Source organism: Lontra canadensis, unplaced genomic scaffold, assembly GCF_010015895.1.
Source record: "Lontra canadensis isolate GAN:19392208 unplaced genomic scaffold, GSC_riverotter_1.0 scaffold31, whole genome shotgun sequence".
NCBI lineage: Eukaryota > Metazoa > Chordata > Mammalia > Carnivora > Mustelidae > Lontra > Lontra canadensis.
Window position 1 is genome coordinate 2,124,557 of NW_022631025.1, and position 23,530 is coordinate 2,148,086.

General features: G+C 47.3%; 1 protein-coding gene across 2 annotated transcripts in view; it reads right to left on the reverse strand.

Annotated features, from left to right (window-relative positions):
• SPIN1 (spindlin 1) overlaps positions 1-23,530 on the reverse strand; it is a 76,149-nt gene that overhangs the window by 14,059 nt on the left and 38,560 nt on the right. For both annotated transcript variants that reach the window (XM_032866424.1, XM_032866423.1), the window contains exons 2-3: positions 21,451-21,660; positions 5,950-5,998 (exon numbers count right to left, since the gene is read on the reverse strand). In XM_032866424.1, coding sequence (XP_032722315.1) covers positions 5,950-5,998; positions 21,451-21,506 — 105 coding nt within the window. In that variant the 5' untranslated portion in view covers positions 21,507-21,660. The remainder of the gene's footprint in view (positions 1-5,949; positions 5,999-21,450; positions 21,661-23,530) is intronic.

Here is a 23,530-nt window from a genome sequence, read left to right on the forward strand (position 1 = left end):
CCTTACGCAAAACTCGGCAATCCGCCGTCCCAGTGATTCCAGGGCCGGGAATTTATCTGAAAGTGGTGCAGAGACCCAGCTGCCGCGCTCTGAGCTGAGTCTGTGACGGGAGATAAAGCACGTTTCACCCCCCCCCCCGCCCCCTGGATGCAGAAGCTCGTAACACACAGCTACTCAATCCATGAGAAATGTAGAAAATAGGACATGAAAAACTTGTGCACATATAAATACCCCCCAACAGGGAGAAAAAGGGCTTCTCAAACATTTGGTACAGTACCAGCCGCTGTGAGTAATCCTGGAGCAGCACTAGAAATACTTAGGTTGTCTTCCTCTGGGTTAACCTGTGCTTTCAAATTTTCCTACGATGACTTAAAAGCAGTTCATTTTTGCGAGCATGTGAAGCACAATTTTTAATAAAGTAACTACTACTAAATTAACGCAATGAGTATCTTACTTCTGCAGGAAAGCTAGATACAAAAACAGATTTACACATCTCCATGCTACCACTTCCGAACTTCACTTGTAGTGCCTGCATTTTAGTCAGGGGTAATGCTACTTGTGGAGCATCGTGTCCCTGGCGCTAAAGGAAGATGACGGCTCATTAGCAGTCGGGCCAAAGAGACAAAGGCGACAGAGACCATTTTCCCCACGGCAGCACTGAACGCAAACACAAGCACTTCAAACGACACACTTGTGATTCAAGTGGAATTCCAGCGCCCCAACGATGAGGACGGGACTCTGCCCAAGGCTCTCACAGCCAAGGCTTACAGGAGAGTGCTCTAAAATGTCCTTACACGTGTTAAAATATCATGCATTATTTCATAGTAAGCGTGCACAAATATATGTTGTTTGTAGGCTGATTTAAGTTCTTCCACCCAGCATCGACTGGGCGTTGAGGTTGGGAACTCCCCGGGTAACGACTGGTCCACTCGGGTATCGTCTCAGAGTCTATCATCAGGCAAAACTCTGATGATCACTGAAGCTGGCTGACAGGGCTCAGGACTTACTGTTACTCTATTTTTGTGGACATTTTAAATTGCTCATAAACAGAAAGGTTAAAAATTATATCCTAAACAAGTTCTTAGATTTTATTTTAATTGCAGGGTGACTGGGTGGCTCAGTTGGTTAAGCGACTGCCTTCGGCCTGGGTCGTCATCCCAGAGTCCTGGGATCGAGCCCCATATCAGGCTCCCTGCTGGTGGGGAGCCTGCTTCTCCCTCTCCCTCTGCCTGCTGCTCTGTCTACTTGGGCTCTGTCTGTCAAATAAATAAATTCTTTTAAAAAAATTTTTTATTTTAATTGCTAATTACTACTTTAGATAAAAATCAACAGAAACCATAATAAAAACTAAAGCTTATTTTCACATGCCAGAACAGTACATATGAAAGCAAATGAAAAGCAATGTGTCCGGTTTCTGGGGAAGGCGGCAGCAGACACGCCCTTGGGTCATCTCTGGGTGGTTCAAAGAGCAGCGCACAGATATGACACACAATGGAAACAGCTTCTCTAATTTTAAAATGAAGCTCCCTGAATGTGGTGATGCTGACTTAGGTCCTCCCTGGACGCCCATGTTTTTAACCGCTCTCAATTTCCTGTATGTTCTCGCGACCACCTGCCAGGCCGACACACAGGGTGGCTGCAGACAGACGCCCAGACGCTTCGCTCTGGGGAGGTGGCTGGAACTGCCACCAAGTGCAAGGACAAGGGCGCCCCGAGTCACCACCCAAATGATTCACAGGTAAAGTACAGAAGCGAGGTGAACCCCTAGGATCACGCTGCTTGCTCCTTCTCTCCAAAAGCCACCTCTGAAATGACTGGCTTCCAGGGCCACTGGGAGCCACTATCAGTCCGCAGGGACAATGGATGGGGCCAGCCCCTCAGCAACCACTCTCACTGCTCAGCTCCCCGATGAGCCTGAGAGGAGCCGCAGGCAGGCGGACGGCAACCCAGAGCACGTGCGGAAGCCCACGCCAGCCCCAGAGACCCGAGTCCACAATCCCAGACCTTCTGACCTAATGGGCTCCTGGGCTCTCTACCCCAGGCACCGCAGCTGGGGAGCACGATTCAGATCCAACACTCATGTCTATGCGTCCACGTTCCCAACAAGGTAAGCTGCGAATGCAGGGGGCATTTCTGTACCTCGCTCATCACTGTCAACGCTTCGAGTAAGTTCTGACCCGACCACACTATTCGCTCTGCCATCCACAAAGGAAATTCTGTGTTGGAAGACCGTCCACCATTTAGTCAAATTCCCTAAGTGCCCGAGACCCACCCCCTAACTGCCCCCCAGGACTGGAAGATCTTACTTTGGTAGCCAGCAGTTACAGGGGCCACACTTGCTCAAATTCCAACCACCACACGTCTGCTGTGAACCAGCAAGTGCCTGTCTCACTCCACGTACATTGTTGTATAAACAACTCCTGCCCCTCTTCCCCTACTCTATTTAGTACCGTCCTAGAAAAGCAGTTCCCTTATTCTGTTTTCCAGCACATTTCAGCATAAAATACTGATTAAACCAAAGTGACTGTCTTTTTACAAGATGCCCACCAGCAAAGAGAAGAAAAAGCTGCTTTTCTGGGATGTGCTGCTTAACACAAGTTCTATGGCAGAACCGCCACTGCTGGCTCAACAGGAGAGAAAAACAGCCACGAGCGTCTGTCTTCCACCCAAATCGCACCGGGTTCTCAGGTTACTCCGTCTACACGCGAACAGCTGTCCACAGAAGCCTCCCAGAGCCGAGGGCCTTGCAAACGCTGCCCACTTCCTGGTGTGGAGAGCAGTTCCTCACAAGCTGAGGAAGACGTCGTCTCGGTTTTGATGGGTTGAAGTCAGGCAGCACCAGGCTCCATGCTCAACTAGGCCGCGTGCTCCCCGCGGACACCACCACTCTGCAGACGGGCCGCGAACAAACTCCCTGCACAGGCACCGTGTGGGCGCCGTGAGGCCTCTGTGCGTTAAAGGACTCAGGGTTCCTCGACAGGGCTGCCACCCAGGGACTTGAGGAAGAGGAGGAGGGGGTTTCTCTCCGTCCTCGTCACTGTCAGTGACTAACGTCTTAAACAGAAAAGTGCTCTCTGGAAATCTCTCTACTCAGTGCATAAAAGCCCCGGCCCATTCTCTAAATGCGCGTCAGGGGCAGTACACCAAAACCCAGAAGCAGAAATGCATTCCATGATGCCAACTAGGGGAAGAAAGCAGCAGATCCCCACCTGAAAACTGGAAACACAACTACGACAGGTGAACTGACCTCAGAGGCCGCCCAATCGTGCCTTCCCTTCAAAATCCAACGCTGACCCTTGAACAAAGCGGACTGGGGCACTGAACCCCATGTAGTCAAAAATCTGGGTGTAACTTCGGACTCCCTCAAACTTTAACAGCTTGGCTGGAAGCCTTACTGATACCCAGAACAGGTGGCCAGCCTCTACTCCACACGGCGTTCTTACCACCCAGCAGCCTGGAGAACAGTGCTACGAACACAGTGCTAAGGAAGACAACACACACACACACACACGGCACGGGCCCGCGCTTACAGAAATAAACGCAGGTACGTGTGGCCCCGTGCAGTTCCAGCCCAGGCTGTTTGCTGCGACGTATTTCCCAAATCCCCTCCTATGAAGCCAGGACACACCTGTCACCCACTTGCTGCCAAAATGCAGTGAGGGGCCCGGCCACCAGGAGGCACGGAAGCTTTTTCCATTTACTGGAAAAGCAGAAACAAGCCACCGCTACATGATTTCTGGGTGCCACGATGCTCCAACACAGCAGACCCGAGTCCCCACCGGCACGCGTCTCCTGAGTGTCCCTGGGACTCCCTCCAACAGGCAGAGGTGTCCACACGTGGGGTTCCCGCTCAGGCCCCCTAGACTGAGGCATGGGTCAGTCCTGCATGCCTGACTCGCTTCCCGGAGGCCCACAGTGGAGGCGAGCATGGCTCCAGGCCTTCTTTTCCATGTGCTTTCCATAAACATGGCACTTGTGGAGAGGGCCCGTCCTGGTCCACGTCAGCGTTCTTAGGCCCGGTAAGTGCGGGGCCAGGCAGATGGGAGGAGCGTGCCGAGGCGCCCAGCTGAGCCACCAGCTTCGTGCTTTACGCCAGCTCCTGGGCAGAGGCCCCGCCAGAGGCAGTGAGCAACGGCCACTCGTAGTGCCTTGTGCAGACCTGCGCGTCCTCGGTGTTTGCGTCCGACCGCCTTCGGATGTGTGCAGAGGTGAGAAGACACGGGCCAACGGGAGCAGCCTTCCCTTTCTTCCCGGCTCCCTCTGGCTACAGAGTACCTGGGTCACAGCCCTCTACTCTCTCAACGGAATGAGCACCAGGTCAAGCTCCGCACACAGGAGCGCACGGGTCAGACGCCTTCAGCTGGTACACGCACCAACAGCCCAGGTTTAAAAGCGGGTGTTTATTCCTTGTGCTCTGGCAGGAGAAACAACCAGCACCTTGGAAGCAGGAGTTAATGGATGACCACTGTGCTGCAGGTGAGGCTCGTGAAATCCTTGCACACACCCAACAAGGCCCAAAATCCTAACAAAAGGACCTTCCAGGCCTACCCGGCAATGTGTAAAATGGCTAAAATTGAATGCGCATTACATCCTTAAAGCCGATCATTTCTAACGGATTGGCAAAATTTATTTTGCATGAACTGTTCCGGTCCTACAAAGTTAACATGTCCCTTGCCTCTCTTCCACTGTAGTTAACGTTTCGAGCATTACCTACTATTTAAGGCCTGTATTTGTTTGGTTACCTTCTGCTGAGACCGTGGCACGGTTTACCACTCACGGTAATGCTATGGTAGGATAACGAGGGGAGACAGTAACATGAATTACCACGTCCCTGGACGTGGCAGAAGCATGAAGGTAAGGGGCAAATTCATGGAATCTGGAAAATGCTTTCTCAAACCTCAGGGACACATACACTCACCTCAACGTCACACCTTTCTATTCCAGGTCATTTCCTGAACTACACACGACAGATATTTACACGTCCACATGTGCCCTGAAACAGGAGGCACGTGTGCACCAACCACCGACCATTACCAACAGGCGCCTTGTGCTCTTCAGCCCCACAGGGTGGTGGCTGCTTGCTCACGAGCCTCTCAGTATGAATAATTTGGAAAGAAAGGCTATAATGAGAGGCTCAGGATGTGCTAGCTGGGGTCAAAGGGTCTCTTCCAGAGTTAACGGTCTACAATTAAGACTCAAAACAATTAGAACTGGTTCGTTAGAGCAATGCCCGTGGTGCGACAGCAGCAACCAGAACCTGGTGGGTACTTGTGAAAATCTATTCAATGTAATTCAGTATAAGCACAGTATTGTCATTTAAGATAGTATCCCAATTTTCTTTTTAAATGTAACTATATCATACACAAAGATTTAAGGGAGAGAAAGTGGCTTCTTTACTCTGGTACCTACAGAATTTAGGATTTATAACATACTGGTCACTTAAAATACATGGCTTTTTAATTATCTTTCAACATGCGTATGTGTTCCCTAAATTACAAGCTTTTCATTTATTTGAAAATGTTATAAAGCGGTGAGTGAGTGCACCTGTCAGCATGCTTGCCAGACCCTCAAGTATGAGCAAAGGCCTCTGTCCACAAGGAGCTCCTTGTCCAGCAGATCGGAGACTGAGGAAAGAACTTGCATGCCAAGAGCATACAGCCCTTCCAAGGAGAGGAGCAGGAGTGCTCACCACGCGCCTGCCTCCCTCAGTGGACACCTCCTGCCGTCAGTCCAGCCCCTCGGAGCTGGAGGGGAAATCATGACCCAGAGGCTTTAAGAGGTGGATGGACAGGCCTAGGCAGCCATAGGCCAGGCCAAGGACAAGGGAGAAAACATGCAGTGAGGCAAGACCTTCTCAACCCAGGGGAGAGGGCATCACGCTGCGTCTCAGACCCTACGTCACCCACGGTGACAACCCGCTATCTAAAAGCAAGTTTCAGGGGTGCTTACTTGTGGGACGTCCTTTTCTTCATCATACTTGCAGACACACCAGCATGGCCTAAAAGAAAAGTGAATATAAGTCAATAAAAACTGGATAGAAAATACTTCAGAACTTGGAAAAAATTAACTTCTGAAAACCACCGCATAAAGCATGAAATGAAAATAAACCATAAACAAGCCAACATGTAGAATGCCATCTGTTTATCTAATTCTTAAAAAGGAGATAAAAGGAGGTCTGGGAAGATAAAATGACAGAGACAACAGCTCATCTCCCCAGATCACCCTTAAAAAACCACCCCAAACCACATGGACAAAAACCAAAGAAGTAAGCAACGATCTAGCCATAAAGTATGACGCATCTGGGGGTAGGAAGGCGTCTGAATGGTGTTCAAAGTCCGCTGAGACACCTCTTTGGACCCGTGTGGTAAAAAACACAGAGATGGCTCGTCAGCAGGAAGGCTGAAGGAGCCCCAGGAATCAAAGCTGCTACAGCCCATCTGGGCATCCATGGATGGGAACAAACTCAGAGGGCAGCGACAGGGTCACAACGCACCACAGCTCATCCCCAGCGCAAAGCGGCAGACTGGACCCCTCACCCCCGTGGGTTATCACCAGACAACGTAAGTAACAGACAAAGATATTAAAAGTGCTGTAATAAACACGCTCACATATTTAAAGGAAGACACACACAACACTTAAAAATGAAGAAGAAAGGACTGGAATGAAACTGGTGAAAAACACAGGGTCTGAAATGAAGATCAGCGAACATGGTGAGCCACGGACCAGATCCCACAAAGACCAGCTCCACAACGATGAGGAGGCGCAGGGACAGGAACGGCCTCGGTGGCCGAAAGCACAGTAAACCGCACCCACGACAGAGAGGACGGCACGGGAAAGCAGAAACAACTGTGGAAGAAGCAACGGCAGCGTGCCCTCCAGATGTGCTAAGTATGCAACCTCACGGCCAGCGAGCTCACCGACACCAAAGACAACCATGCCAGAGCACGTCCCCATCCCATCTCTGAAAACCAGCAACCAATAATAAAAGTTCCTGACAATGCAACACACATTAAATGTAGGGAAATAAAGGCAATACTGACTCCAGATTCACTGTCAGACACAGCGGAGCCGTACAGAGGACAGTGGGGTGAACCTGTGGACTCAGCGCACGTCCAGCGCCGGCAGCTCCCAGGCCCACGGAACAGAGAACCACAGCGCACAGACCCCACACGCACCAACTCAGAGACGAGATGGAAAGGACGGCACAGTGGCTAACACCACACGAGTTAAGTTCAGGACAAAGTCACTGAGGATCAAGACGACATTCAAGATGGTAAGAGCCAAAGAACCAAAAAGCCCCTACATTTCACCCCAACCCGAATGTGTGTGGACCTCGTCCCAGAACAGTGAAGGACACAAGCAAAACCAGACAGGGCCGGCAGGACGGAATCACCCAAAATCACATGCACCCATCTGAGCTCCTCCCTCCGTAATGGACGTAACGCATGGGCAGAAAATCGGCGGACACACGGAAGACCCGAACTCCACAGACAGCCAACACGTACTTTTTCCCAAGTTCACATGAGACGTTTACCCACACACCATCTGCTCCTTGTAACACAAACCCTCCATGCACTTAAAACAACATGAAATCATAAAAAGTTTGTGCTTTGGCCACATGAGAATTAAACGAGAAATAAATAGTATCTGGAAATGCCTGTGTTTTTGAAAATTAAATAACAATCTTCCAGAAGTCCACAGTTCAAAGACAAAACCACCATGAAACTTGATCTTGAAAAACAAACAAATGGAAACACAATCCGTGGAATGCAGCAAACACGGTACTTACTACAGGGATCAAAATTCACGCTGAGCAGCAAAAATAAACAGAAAACAAAGACTCTCTGACCACAGGCTCAGCATGGTGATTCCCCAGGCTGAAGGCAGGCAGGTTATCCACAAAGTTCTCTCTCCTTGGCCTTACATGGAAGAGTGTGATGTAAACACACATTTCCTTCCCAGCATCCCATTCACAACTGTCAAGTTAAGTGAACAGGGGTAGAGATGGCCGACTGGTCTTTGCAGGATGATCTGTCACTATTCCCAGGTGACGGCGAAAGGCCGCCCTCCTTCCACACGCAGCCAGCTCAGGGATGACAGGAGGGCACAGCCTAGAAAGAAGGCAGAGTCCCCCAGAACGCTGTGGAACATGGCAAGGCTTGGGGTAGAAGATGAGGAGAGACATGCACACAGACAGGAAGGACTCGCTCAGGGTCCGCTGCCCCAGACGTCAGTGCGCCCTCCCCTCCCATGCGAGGACACCAGGCCAGGACAGCAGAGTCTGCATCTGGGCTGCCCCGGCCCACAAGTCCCCATGCGTCCTCATGGAGCTCTCGTCCCCAGCTGGAGGGGCCCCTGGCAGAAACCATCTGCTAGTGGTCACTCAGGAAACGCCTCCACGGCAGGCGTGCTGTCGGACGAGCAGCCGTTTATGAAATGATCCCCGAGCCACACGGATGAAGGGAAAGCACAGGTGTCCTCATGGAACCTGAGAGTATCACGGTCACTATGCGTGAACAAGAGGCTACCAAGATGGAAGGCAAAGAGCTCCTGGAAACTGAACGCCACGAAGGGGAGAACGAGCTATTTCTGTGCTGCACCCAACAAACAAGCTGAACTGGCGAAGAGTCAACCAGTCTCCTTCGGCTGGTCAGAGCCGCCAAGTCCCAGCAAACCGCCGCGCCGAGCCGGGGGCCACCCGCGGGCGCGGACCACGCCAGCTCAGCAGGAAAGGCCGAGCAGCGACTGCCCAGCGGCCGGGGCCTCGGGGTGGAGAAGGCTGGGACGAAGCCTCCGGCCACCAATCGTGCCAACGGGGCGCAGGGCACCAACGCGCTGGCACGTCTCACGTCCAGGAACGCTGCCGGGTTCTCCAGGAAGAGAGAAAAACCCCCTCCTGCCTCCAGCAGGGGGAGGGGGAAAGTCCCCGTTTAGAAACCCAGCGAAGCGCTCGGTTCGCAGCAAGGCCTGCCCTCAAGAGCTCCACCTCGGGCCTGGCTCAGAGCCCAGCGGGCCTGAGGGAAGGGGAATTCGAAGCGCAGCCGCCGTCCGGTCGCCCTGCGGGAGGAGGTGGCCTGCGTCACAGACACGTGAGAGCACATGCTACAGGCGCCCGACGCGGCCGCGTCTCAGCCACACGGCACCGCACGCTGGAAAGCAAACAATGTGGTGTGAAGAGACAGCGAGCACCTGGCCCAGACTCCGGTAAGACAGGGATGGTGGGACCATGAGACCAAGAGTTTTGAGTAACTATCAGTAACGAGCTAGGGGCTCTGCCCAAAAAAAAAAAAAAAAAAAAAAGTATTCACCATGTTAGGAAAGATGAGTCATGTAAACAGAGAGAAAAATTAAAAGACATGGCAGAGCTCAAACACCGTAACGGAACTGAAGAATGTGTCTGGGGGACTCATGATGAAGAAAGCAGAATCATGGCAAGTGCTTGATTAAAAACCACAAAGGGCAGGAAAAGTGGAAGAGGGAAAAGGAAGAAAGTACAGGGCAAGAACAGAGAGACAGTAAGAAACCGGCCGACATTAATCCAGCAATCACCAGAGGCCACTGAGAAGACTCGCAGGCTTCAGGACATGCCAACAGAAACCTCCAAACCTGAAAAGCAAAGAGAAAAAAGACAAAAACAGGAAAAAACAAATCAAAATAACCAAGGACCATGGGACAACTACAAAGACGTAACATGTGCAATGGGAATGTCAGGAAGAAGGAGACAAAGGAACAGAAGAAGTATTAGAAGCAATAATGACTAATGATTTCCCCAAACTAAGGTCAAACACTAAACCAGAGATCCAGAAGTTCAGAGAATGCCAAGCAGAATAAATGCCCCCAAAACCACATATAAGGACACAAAGAAAAACTCCTGACAGAGCCAGAGGAAAAACACCTTATGTACAAAGGAACAGGGCAGGAATTATATCCAACGTCTTCTCAGAAATCAAGCATGCAGAGAGAAGAGTGAGATACCTGAAGTGTTGGGGAAAAAATTAAAAACCTAGAACATTATATTCTGTTACCCTTCAAGAGTGAAGGAGAAGACTTGCTCAAACAAGCAAAAGGTGAAAGAATTTGCTGCCAGGAGACCTGCACTGTAAGAAATGGGAAAAGAAATTTTTCAGAGAAAAGAAAAATACAGCTGAGAAACTCAAATCTACAGAAAGATCATTAGAGATGGAATCAGTGAAGATAAAACAAAAACTTCTATTTTGATTATTCTTAACAGAACTGCTAACATTTGTTCAGAATACTAGCAACAACATATCAGATTATTATAGCTTACTTATAAGTGAACTGGATGAGTTATGAATGTGTATCCTGCCAACTCTAGGGCAGTCTCTTAAAAAAACAAAAGAACAAGGGCAATGAATAGAGAACAGTAATAAATACAGCAGATATTAATCCAATAATCACCTTAATATCAACGGTCTAAATACACCAATTAAAATATCTAGACTGTCACAGTGGCACAAAAAACAAGACCATATTGTACACTGTCCACAAGAAATCCACCTTAAAAGATCTGTTTAGATTAAAAGCAGACAGAAGGATGGGGCACCTGGGTGGCTCAGGGTTAAAGCCTCTGCCTTCGGCTCAGGTCATGATCCCAGAGTCCTGGGATCGAGCCCCACATCGGGCTCTGCTCAGCAGGGAGCCTGCTTTCTCCTCTCTCTCTCTCTCTGCCTGCCTCTCTGCCTACTTGTGATCTCTGTCAAATGGATGAATAAAATCTTTAAAAATAAATAAATAAATAAAAGTAGACAGAAGGAAAAAGATAAACACGGATCAAAAGAAATGAGAGTACCTATATTAATTTCAGAGATTCCAGAGCAGGGAAGTCACCAGGGAAAAAATATATATATTATGATAAAGATAAATCCTTAGCCATAACAATCCTTAATATCTCACAACAAAACATCAAACTAAGGAGGGCAAAACTGTTAGAACTACCAAGAGAAACTGATAAATCCATTATCACAGTTGGATACTTCAATAACCCTCTATCAGAAATGGACACACCCAGCAAGCAGAAAATCAGTGAAGACAAAGTCAAACCCAAAACCACCACTAATCAAATGGATATAACTGACATCAACAGACCACTTTATCCAACAACAGTCTAGACCATAAAATACACCTTAATAGATTTAAAAGAACAGAAATCCTGCGACAGCTCTCAAACCACAATAAAATCAAACTAACATCAGTAACAGCAAAATAGCTGGAAAATCCCCAAATACTCAGAGATTAAACAACACACTTCTAAATACATAGTTCAAAGAAGAAATTGCAAGACAAATTAAAAAATGTTTTGAAGTAAATAAAAATGGAAATACAATCTACAAAATTTGTGGGATGCAGGGAAAGCAGCACGTAAAAAGAAATTTATACCACTGAATGCATGCATTGGAAAAGAGGAAAGATCTAAAATAAAAAATCTAAGCTTCTATCTTAGGAAATTAAAAGAGGAAACCATATTAAATGCAAAGTAAGCAAAAGATGTTATAAAGATTGGGGCACCTGGGGCTCAGTCAGTGAAGTGTCTGCCTCTGGCTCAGGTCATGATCTCAGGGTCCTGGGACTGAGCCACATATTGCGCTCCCTGCTCAGAGGGAAATTTGCTTCTCCCACTCCCTCTCCCTCTGCCTCCTGCTCTCCCTGCTTGAGCTCTCTCCATCAAATAAGCAAATAAAATCTTTAAAAAAAAAAAAAAAGATGTTATTAAAAATTCTAACAGAAATCAGTAATATTTTAAAAAGAAAATCAACAGAAAAAAAATCAATGAAATCAAAAGCTCATTCTTTGAAAAAATCAAAATTGATAAATCTCTAACCAGGATAACTAACAAGAAAAAAGACACAAATCAGTAACGTGAGAAATCAAAGAGGAGACATCACTACAGACCCCATATATAAGACAGGTATGAGGAAAACTGATGAAAGAAATCAAAGAACAACTATCTAAATGGAGAGATATTCCACATTCACAGACAGACTCAGTACTGTCAAGATGTCAATTCTTCCCAGATGTTGCTGAGTGGCTCAGTCAGTTAAGCATCTGCCTTCAGCTAAGGTCATGATCTCAGAGCCCCAGGATCAAACCCCACATGGGGCTCCCTGCTCAGCCCACAGCCTGCTTCTCCTCTCCCTCTGCCTCTGCCCCTCCTCCCCTCGTTTTCTCTCTTTCACCCTCACTCATTCTTTCTCAAATAAATACATAAAATCTTAAAAAGAAAAAAAAGAGAGAGAGAGGGGGGTCAGTTCTTCCCAACTGGATCTACAGATTCAATGCAATCCCAATCCAAATCCTAGTGAATTATTTTGTGGATATCAACAAACCAGTTCTAAAGTTTATAGGGAGAAGCAAAAAGATCCACAACAGTCAACACAATATTGAAGGAGGAGAATGAAGTTGGGAACTGACACTACCGGACTTTAAGACATACTATAAAACTATACTAATCAAGACAGCATGGTATACTGGCTAAAGAATAGACAAGCAGATCAAATGGAGAACCCTAGAAAAGACCCACATATGGTCAACTGATCTTTGACAAAGGAGCAAAGGCAATAAATTGGAGAAAAGATAAAGTCTTTTTGATAAATAGTGCTGGAATGACTATGCATTCACCTGCAAAAAAATAAATTTAGACAGAGACCTTACACCCTTCACAAAAATTAACTGGATGGATCATAGACCTAAATACAGAGTGCAAAACTATGAAACTTCTCTAGAAGTTAACATAGGGAAAAAAACAAATGACCTTGGTTATGTTGATGACTTTTTATGATAATACCATGGCACAATCTATGAAAGAAGTGAACTGATAAGCTGGATTTCATTACATTTAAAAGCTTCTGCTCTGTGAAAGACACTATCAAGAAAATGAGAATCTGGCTGTATGTGCTTGGCTGAGGAGCCAATGGAGTGAAACTACCATCTGTGGGATTATGACTGAATGCCTCTAAGTCAGAATCCTGCCCATCGGAATGAAAGGGAAGCACTGAGGAGCCTTGGCTGGCCTCAGATAGCCAGACCCCACTGTCCCCACCAGCAGCCCACTGCATTTAGGGACCAGGATCCAGTGTAAAGGGCCTGTCGTCCCCGGGGAAACAGGCGTGGCTAGAAAGGGGGCCATCCCCTTGCCAGTCACGCAACACACATTAGTGGGGAACCTGGTGCTAAACCATTCACAGACAACCTGCTTCTAGGTCAGGGTTTCATACGTAGCAGAGCAGCTCTCTTGCTGTGATCTACTGAAAGTCAGCCCTAGTCATAGGGGTTTTTAATTCTAAAATAAAATTTTTTAAAAAGGGAAGACAACCAGAAGAAGAAAATACCTGGAAAACATACCTGATGAAGGACTGTTAATCCAAAACATACAAAGAACTCTTAAAATTCAACCAGAAAACCACCTGATTCAACACGGGCCCAAGAGCGTAACACAAAATGGCAAAAAACATGTATGAAAAGATGCTCTACACATCATAATGTCATCAGGAAAATGCAAACTAAAAACAATGAGATACCACTCCACATCTAACAGAATAGCCAAAATCGAGAACACTGGCAACACCAAACAGAGCAGAGGATAAATAGCAACAGGAACTCTCTTTCGTGGCTGGAGGGAATGCACACTGGTGCAGCTGTGTTAGAAGACAGTCTGGTGGTTTCTTACAAATCATACTCTTACCATATGATCTAGCAATTACAGTCTTTGGTATTTACCCAAAGAAGCTGGAACCAGTCCGCAGAAAAACCTGCCCGCATATGTGTATAGCAGCTTTATTTAGAATTCCCTAAACTTGGAAGCAACCAAGACACCCTTTAGTGGGTGACTGGATAAATAACAATGGTATATCCACAAAAGGAGTATAACTCAGTACTGGAAAGAAGCAAGCTATCAAGTCATGGAACAGCATGGAAGAACTCAAGTGCATACTGCCAAGTGAGGAAGCCAACCTGAGAAGGCTACATAATACTCCACTCTCTGACATTCCAAGAAAGGCATAACAATGAATACAGTAAAAGGTCAGCAGCTACCAGGGGTTGGGGGAAAGAGGAATGAAGAGCTGAAGAACAGTGGTCTTTCAGGAAGTAAAACTACTCTGATACCAAAATGGTGGATTTGAGTGATTATACATTTGTCAAACCCAGAGAATGTACAATACCAGGAGTGAATCTTAAGATAAACAATGGACTGTGGGACGTGTCCAATGCAGATGCAACTACTATAACAAATGTACTCTCTGGTGGTGGCTACTACTTGTATGGAAGGCTGAGGGAAGGGCACCAGGAGTACATGAGAACCATACATACTGCTCAATTTTGCTGTGAACTTAAAACGGCTTTAAGAAAATAAAGTCCTGGGGCGCCTGGGTGGCTCAGATGGTTAAGCATCTGCCTTTGGCTCAGGTCATGATCTCAGGGTGCTGGGATCGAGCTACACATGGGGTTCCCGACTCAGCGGGGAGTCTGCTTCTCCTTAATCTGCCTCTCCCCCTGCTTGTGCACGCTGTCTCAAATGAATTTTTTTAAAAAATCTTTAAGAAAAATGAAATCCTTTTTTTAAGTCCTTAAAAAAAAAAAAAAAAAAAAAAAAAGAGGTATTAGACCTATTCTTTCATTGACACTGAGCTAGACAACCAGAAAGCAATACTAGCAAAGTGGAGGTAAAAGGACTTTCAACACAGACTTCCATACCCAGCTAAATTACCAACTGGGGATACAGACATTTACATTCACATATGGGCTCAAAAATTACATCTCCCACAAATATCTGGAAGTTACTGGAGAATATTCTTCAGAAAACAAGTGAGAAAAAGATTCATACACACACAGGATCCAAGAAACCACAGACATAAGCTAGCACCACAGAAGTCCAGCATGACTTCTGCAACGGGAGTGGAGACCCACGTGGATGCGAACAAGAGGCCAGGGACTTAAGGAAAGTCCTCTCCCCGAAGCAGGCACTACACAATGGCAAGTTTAAAAAATAACTCCTACCACAGACAAAGTAACTCTGACTTTAACAGAGCTTCTAAAAGTAGAAGAAAATCAGGAGAGTAAAGAACAGAAAAAGGAAGGCCAAAGAGGCCTTATAGGATATGATATTACCTCACACATGGAACTACACTGAGACTCCTTTCTTGCCCATCTGATGATATACTACAGCAGCAAGACCAGGGGAGAGACACACTAACAGACCGCCTGCTGGTAAGAGGCTAAAACAGTACAAAGCCCATGAATATCTCCCAGAATTACATACGCATTTAAGATCTGATTCAGGTCGCCTAGAAATTCTTCCGAATGACAATACACGGGTAGGACAAACATACAAGTGTATTCACTGCAGTCATCATGTCTAATACAGACACAACTTTAATGTCCAAGTAACTGACCTCTGAACACGTGCGTATGAATAGCATTCAGCTGCAAAGAGGGGGAAGGAGGCATGCTACAGCCTGCTGAGGAGCGGTCACCAATGCACACTGTCCCGTGGACTGCACCCTGACGTCAGTTTGTCATTGAAAATGGGTGGCATCACTCATCTGAGGATCACAGACTTTCCACAGAAAACAGAACAAGATCCTTTACTAGGTACTACATCTATTTGTTGATTGAATTGTGAAAAAAAATAGAGCCATAATTTATAAAATAAACTATTCTATGACTCACAAAAGTTATTTAAACTATACTAAACCAAGATGGCTAAGAAAAACTACCTTCCCTCAAGCTGTTTGAACAGCGGCTCACTCAGAGACGCCTGTTACAAAACACTCCTGCCTCCTTTTACTGAGCCTCGCTTTACCCAGCTTTGCAAATACCACGCTTTTGACAAACTGAAGGTCTTTGACAACCCGGCATCAAGAAAATCTACGGCGTCATTTTTCCCACAGTGTTTGCTCACTTTGTGTCTCTGTGCCACATCTTGGTAATTCTCACAATATTGCAAACTTCTCATTATTACAGTATTTATCACAGTGTTCTGTGATCAGTGCTTGCAACTCACTGAAAGCTCAGAAGATGGTGAGCATTTTTTTAGAATAAACTTTTTTTAATTAAGGTATGTACATTGTTTTTAGACGTAATGCTACTGGACCAGTCGGTAGATCATGTAGTTCAATCTCAGGGCTGTGAGTTCAAGCCCCACAATGGGCATGGAACTTACTTTAAAAAGAGAAGGGGAGCGCCTGGATGGCTCCATTGTTGAGCATCTGACTCCTGGTTTCAGCTTAGGTCATGACCTCACGGTGGTGGGATCAAGCGCTGGGCTCCACGCTCAGTTGGGGAGTCTGCTTGAGCTTCTCCCTCTCTCACTGCCCCTCCTCCCACTCATGCACACTCTCTCTCTAAAATGGATTTAAACAAAACAGACATAATCTACTGCACACAGTAGGCAGACTGCAGCAGAGTGTAAACATAACTCTTAACACACACTGGGAAACCAAGACATTCATCTGACTCATCTCACTGCAATATTCACGTTACCATGGTGGTCTAGAACCCAACTTGCAACAGCTCCCAGACATGCCTTCTACCAGCTGTTAATTTGGGGTGGGCTCAGATTTTCCAAAGATAAAGACCCTGTCTGTTCCAGCGGCTCATTCAGGCCAAGAATCCTCACCAATCTCATCCACGCCACACTCAGTGCCCCCAGCCCTACCAACTCGCTCACTCCCCCTGTGAACAGCTCTGCCTCTTCAGGACTCCCTGTCCCTAAGCCCACTTTCATGTGATCAGAAGCGGCCTCTGGTGGCGAGGCTTCAACAGACATAAAGGTACAGGACTGTAACTTTAAGGGAGAAATCAGGAATTCTGAGAGTTGATTAATACTCTCCTCCTACAGGTAGGAAATCTGAAAACCCATCTCTAGAGAAAATACCCATTAACCCAGACACTTGGAGGCCCCAATACTGGTCCACCAGGCACCACTGGTGCACTTAGGTGCACTTCAGGAAAACTGTATTAGAGACCTCAATTTCAAACGGGCAGAGAAGTAGAGAGTATGACAGACTACACATTCCACTTGTCACTTCAAAGATTTTTATTTATATACTTTAGAGAAAGCATGAGTGGCAGGGGCGGAGGCTCCAGGGGAGAGAGGCAGTGGCAGAGGGAGAAGCAGACTCCCCACTAAGCAAGGAACCTGATGCAAAACTCAATTCCAGGACCCCGGGATCATGACCTGAGCTGAAGGCAGACGCTTAACTGACTGAGCCACCCAAGCATCCCTCCACTTTTCACTTTAACCATCAACTCACTGACTGCTCTGGAAGCTTCCTGATGCTGTAGAGGTTTTTCCAAGGTGAGAGTACACGTGGAAAAGAGGGAGGGCATGGCAACCAGAAACGAGAAGAATCCGGCTAGAGAGGAAACAGAAGTTCCAAGGAGGACAGCATGGCCATGGGGCTATAGGACGCAGCTCAGAGAACAGGGCTGAAAGCACTACAAGAGTCCAAAGGAACCACGGACAGATGGGCTATGTGGTGTTGGCTACATGGCATACTACACTGACAGTTAGTTCTATGACGCTGTGGGGATTGTTGAAGAGACTTCAAGCTGCAAAGAAATTTAAGCAAATAGAAAAAAAAATTAAGAGGGGTGCCTAGGTGGCTCAGTGAGTTAAAGCCTCTGCCTTTGGCTCAGGTCATGATCCCAGGGTCCTGGGATCAAGCCCCGCATCGGGCTCTCTGCTCAGCAGGGAGGTCTGCTTCCTCCTCTCTCTCTCTCTCTCTGCCTGCCTCTCTGCCTACTTGTGATCTCTGTCTGTCAAATAAATAAATAAAATCTTTAAAAAAATTTTTTTAAATTTTAAAAAAATTTTAAAAAATTTTTAAAAAAAAAAAAATTAAGAAATCACTATACTCCAGGAAAAACAAATATGCCAAAAAAAAAAAAAAAGACGAGGAATAAGAAGAAGAAGAAAGTTATCACACTGCCTTCCTTGGTTCAGCACTGTCAGACCCAGGAGCAATGTGTCTACGCATGTTACTTATAACGGCGAAGGTAAACGTCAGAAGGGACGGAGCGCCTGCTTTCTCTCCTAAGTCTTCGGTACTACTTGACATTTTCAACAATAATTTTTTATTAATTTGATAAAAATAAAATCAAGGTTTTAAAATTATCTGAATGAAACACAGCAAAAATAGATGCTAAATTTGAGTGTTAGGCACATGGGTATGCATCATTACTACTCCCTGTACCTATCTGTATCATTAAAGTATGTCATAAAAGGAGAAAAACTGCAATCTTGAATAGACCAGTAAAAACGGAGGCTAACTCTAGGAAAAAACACATGAAAAATGTTGTGCCACAAAATAGGACCTGCCACCCGTCATCAGGTGTATATAAATTACTATTTTAGTGACCAATTTAATTCCAACATAATCAGATGGAAAAACCTAAGTTATTTTAAAATAGAAATTCCTAACAGGTGGGACCAGATACATGGAGAGCGAGCATTGACTCTCCAAGTCCTCACCCATCACCCACGCTCTATGTCGAACACAGAGCCCGGGACTAGGGAGTGCCCAGCCATCTGTTTACCACTGTGGCACTTTTAAGGCAGGGCTCCAATTCCTCACCCTCCTCCCAATCGAGCACAGTACACGCTCCCTCCCTTGAACCTGGGCTGGCAACACAGTATGAGCTGGCCGGTGTGACTCCCAAGGCTCCAAGCTCTGCCACGGGAGCCTCGCAGTTGTGCCTGTTTCTCTGGGCCACTTGCTCTGGGGATGCTGTCATGTCAGTCCAGCTCCCCAGAGGCCCAGAGAGGAGGAGAAAAGTCCCTGGGCTTTCTCTCCAAGCCCAGCTGAGCCCTGCTGCACCAACCCACCCAGGCTTCTCGCTGCAGGAGAAAAAGAAACCCTTTTGGGTGAATTTTCTTTATTTGTTAAGTGGGCACATGCGTAACTGACAGAGGAGTTTAAAAGCAACACAGCCTTGATCTATGTTAACAGGAAGAATGACTTAAGACAATTTTATAAACAGTACTGATCTGGGGATCAGCAACCCTTCCAAAGTAGGATCTATTATCACACTACGGAGGGAAGCAAGCAGCGCCACAGTCTCACGTTCACGCATCAGACAAGGGCTGAGGAGAACTTACACGGCACAGCTTTGTCTTTAGCTCTACAGAATGTCAAGGAAGGGGCGCCTGGGTGGCTTAGAGGGTTTAGCCTCTTGCCTTCGGCTCAGGTCATGATCCCCGGGGTCCTGGAATCGAGCCCTATATCGGGCTCTCTGCTCGGCAGGGGGCCTACTTCCCCTCCCCCTCTGCCTGCTTTCCCCTCTCTCTCTCTGCCTGCTTCTCTCCCTGCTTGTGATCTGTGTGTCAAATAAATAAATAAATAAATAAATATAACCTTAGGGAGAAAAAAAAAGAAATGTCAAGGAAGAAGAAAATGGAAGATCAGAGGACTGGCTGGGATTAACAGTCTCTCCCTTAAGAGCAACAGCATCTCTTGGTTTAGACCCTTCAGGTACTCACACCTTGGGACACATCAGTGTAATCTGCTCATTCTCTTCCCGGTGACGAGGACTCAAGACCAATGAAGAAAACAGGAGTGCTGGGGCGCCTGGGTGGCTCAGTAGGTTAAGCCTCTGCCTTCAGCTCGGGTCATGGTCTCAGGGTCCCGGGATCGAGTTCCGCATCGGGCTCTCTGCTCAGCAGGGAGCCTGCTTCCCCCTCTCTCTCTGCCTGCCTCTCTGCCTGCTTTGTGATCTGTCTGTCAAATAAATAAATAAAATCTTAAAAAAAAAAAAGGAATGCTGAATTTGGAATGGTGTGCATAGAAAGAACTCTGGAAAATGAATTACTATTTCAAATGACAAACGTGGGAGGTTTCACTGATCAACAAAAAAATCTGAAAGCAGGGGGGCCTAGGTAGCTCAGTCAGTGAAGCATCTGCCTTGGATCCCAGGATCCTGGGCTCGAACCCAACGTCAGGCTCCCTGCTCTGCACTCAGCGGAGAGTCTGCTTCCCTCTCTCTCCCTCTCTCTCTCCCTCTGCCCCTCCCCACCACTCATTCTCTCTCTCAGTAAGTTCTTTAAAAAAAAAAAAAAAGAAAGAAAGAAAACTTAACAGCAATTTTTGCAATTAACAAAATAAAATTTAAAATATTTTACTGTAGGAGCGCCTGGGTGGCTCAGTGGGTTAAAGCCTCTGCCTTCGGCTCTGGTCATGATCCCGGGGTCCTGGGATGGGACTCCATATTGGGCTCCCTACTTGGCAGAGAGCCTGCTTCCCCCTCTCTCTCTGCCTGCCTCTCTGCCTACTTGTGATCTCTGTCAAATAAATAAATAAAATCTTTTTAAAATAAATAAATAAATAAAAATAAATTTAAAAATTAAATATTTTACAGTAAATAGTATAATCAACGATAACAATGCTTTTTTGTAGAACAGGTATAATGTGCCAGGCACCTAGCTAAACCCCAACCTGCAGGCTCATTTATTCCTAATAACCTCAGCACACCCCTGTTTAGATGATAAAAACCAAGGCTCGAGAAGATGTGCGGTGTGCTCGTATCTATGTGGTCTATGTGGCTGAGACAGCCAGGATTTGACAGAACACTCGCAGACGGCTTACGCATCAGTGTCATCTCTGGCCCAAAGTAATCTTAAAGACAAATGCTGAACAGTGAAATCAATATTATCTTTACAAAAGAGGAGCTAAAATAAAAAAGAGGTAAGAGGTACTTAAACATCTTAATCCCTGTGGCTCTTCTACAAGGGAATTCCAAACACTACCTTAATAAATGTAAGAAATAGTTCTAAATCAAACAGCAACAATTTCTGTAGAATTCCTAGTTTTACCAGCATAACTCTCAGGTTCATCTATCAAAGAATCTTAAAATGTTATGACAGACTTTTTCAACATTTAAATGTATTCCTGAATGGAGAGGAACTGAAGTCCTAAAGAAAATACCACTAACTTATTTCACAGTGTAGCCTGTAAGACTAACCTGTTCTAGCTGCACTGCCCGCGTCCCACAAAAGTAAGAATTAATTTCTATTAAATACTTGTTTCATTTCTATTCCAATAAGGTTCCTTTAAATACACATACAAAAAGCTTTTCTCCTTAAAAATCACTATAAATACCCTAAATCTCACAAGCTCTAGTCTCACTTTCACTTCTGTCAAAAAGAAACGATCCATCTTTCCTTTCTTATAATCCCATCAGGTAGGTGTTCACAATTCACTTGCTAAATTTAGTGGACAGCTGTAACCTGTTAGAAGGTGAAAGACCACAGAAAAAATACGAACATGGTCCCTGTCTTTCAAAGAAGGAAGCTGTTTTCCCCATGTATGTGTCCGGAGTAGTGGAAAGCACAGGACTTTAAGAACAGCAAACCATGGGGAACAACTACGCGAAGGTACTCCTGGCTTTCGGCAATGTTTCACACTCACTACAGAGCGCCAGGACCGCACGGCCTACCTGCATCCGCTCTGGACCGCTGGCCAGGGGTCTTCCCGAATGGGGTCTTCATTCATCTGTATTTAAGTGAGCAGCACAGCTGCTGGACTAGGGTGAAAATTGAATACTCTCCGATTTCAAACTTTTCACAGAATCTCAATGTTCCTATTAATCCATCATCCAAGTGCCTCTTTTACAAGTTCAGCAGAAACATGTGGACTCATAAGGACTCTGTAAGACAGGGAAGTAACAGTTTGTTACTAGAACATCACAAGACCAAAAGTACCCTTACGTAAGATTTTAAACACGATGTCAGCTCTGAAGTGCTTTGCCCAGAAGCCATTAGCCTTAATTCCTCAGACCTGGGCGCCAAGGGCAGCAGCGCCTCCCAGAGGCCGCGCAGAACACCACACTGCATCCGCCGCCTCCACCCAACTCGGGGGGGGGGGGGCTGCCACCAGCAGTCAAGGGCGGACAACGGGGTGTCTGTGAGAATGGACCCTGCCATGGCCCATCTCCTCGACGGGACACGAGGGCCCAGCCCACAGGGGAGGAGGGGTACCAGCTCGGGAACCAAGTTCAGGTCAGAACCTCGGCTGGGCATTGGTCAGCAGCCAAAAGCCAGAGCAAGAGAAAGAACAGGGCCAGGTCAGAGTGAGGGGCCCTGTGCACTCCCAAGCTTCGGGAAACCAGAGCAAAAGATGAGCGAAGCCGTTTATCCTTTCAGCCAAACTGGACTCCAGTTTCAGTCCATGCAGTGATACACAGGTGGAGACACGGTCTCATAAAACATGAAAATGCTGCAAATCTCACTGAAGCCCAGGACAGCTCTGGGCTGGGCATACTCGGGTTTCACGCAACCACAGGTGTTAAGAAGTGAAGGCAGTGCTGAATTAATTTTCTCGAGACAAAAATGTAACAAAACAGAATGATTACAAAACTGTTGGGGAGAGAAGAATCCATTTAACCAATAAAAATTCTTAAGTATACAAAACTTTTTATTATTCAAGGAAGATGGACTTAAAAATGACCAAATCTTAGAATTCATGCATTCACTGAGTATCCCCCATTTGAGGCTCAGAAAGGAGGGGGCAGTACACACCTCAGCCAGGAGCAGCGCGTCTTCTGGACACAGCTCTTGCCCCGCGCGGTCCCAACGCTCTGCGGCCTCACCGCCCAAGGCCTGAGGAGCCCACGCCAAGGCTGACATGTGGCTGCCACCCATCTCCCGCGTCCACGCACAGCCACGGGAGCCACGCTCCTTGCTCCTGCTCAGCGCCAGCTCCCCCAGCAACTCATCCACGGGACTCCCTTCCTTGCAGGGTCCTGCCTTCCGGAAAGCAGAACGCCACAGGGTCCCCCCACGCACATACAGCTCCCCACCCCGCTGCCCACACAGCCACGCAGCCACAGCACGGCCTGACATCTTGGCCTCCAGCCGCCTGAGGACCCCGTGGCCGCTCTCCTCCTCGGCACCACCATTCTCCCCCGTTCTTGGCAACAAAGCCTCTGCAAGTTGGCCCTCAGGTCTCCAACACCCTCCTTTCCAGCCACCTGCTCCCCACCCCACGACTGACCTCCAGGGTCACAGTCCGCACCTTCTCAGCACCAAGGACTACCACACCTCCGGAATCCTCGTTCCAAGTCCCCCTTCCCTCACCCGGCCACTCCCACCCCACACTTTCCTGCTGCAACAGTTACCTCCCTCTGCGGCCGCACCACTGTGCCACGGTCCATGGCCTTCCTTGGGGACTAACTGCCCTCCTAACTGCTCTGACTCCTTGGACATGAACCACAACAGCCATTCCCTTGCTGTTCTCCATTTTCTTACCCTTCTTGTCCTGTCACCTTCGTGGCAAAACCCTGACCCAGCTCCCTGCCTACGGTCCACAGCTTTCGCCATGAGGCAGGGTCAACCAGTTCAGAGCCCGCCTCGAGCGAGCACGCCCGGCTGTCCGCGCCGCGGGCGGGCACGGGGGACAGCCCCGCACACAAGAGGCCAGCCCACCCTCGGGTCGCCGGGCCCGGACAGCGCCCTCCTCGCTCCCCCGCCTTCCCTACCGGCTCCCCGCCCCCCGCCGGAGCATTCTCAGCAGCGCTC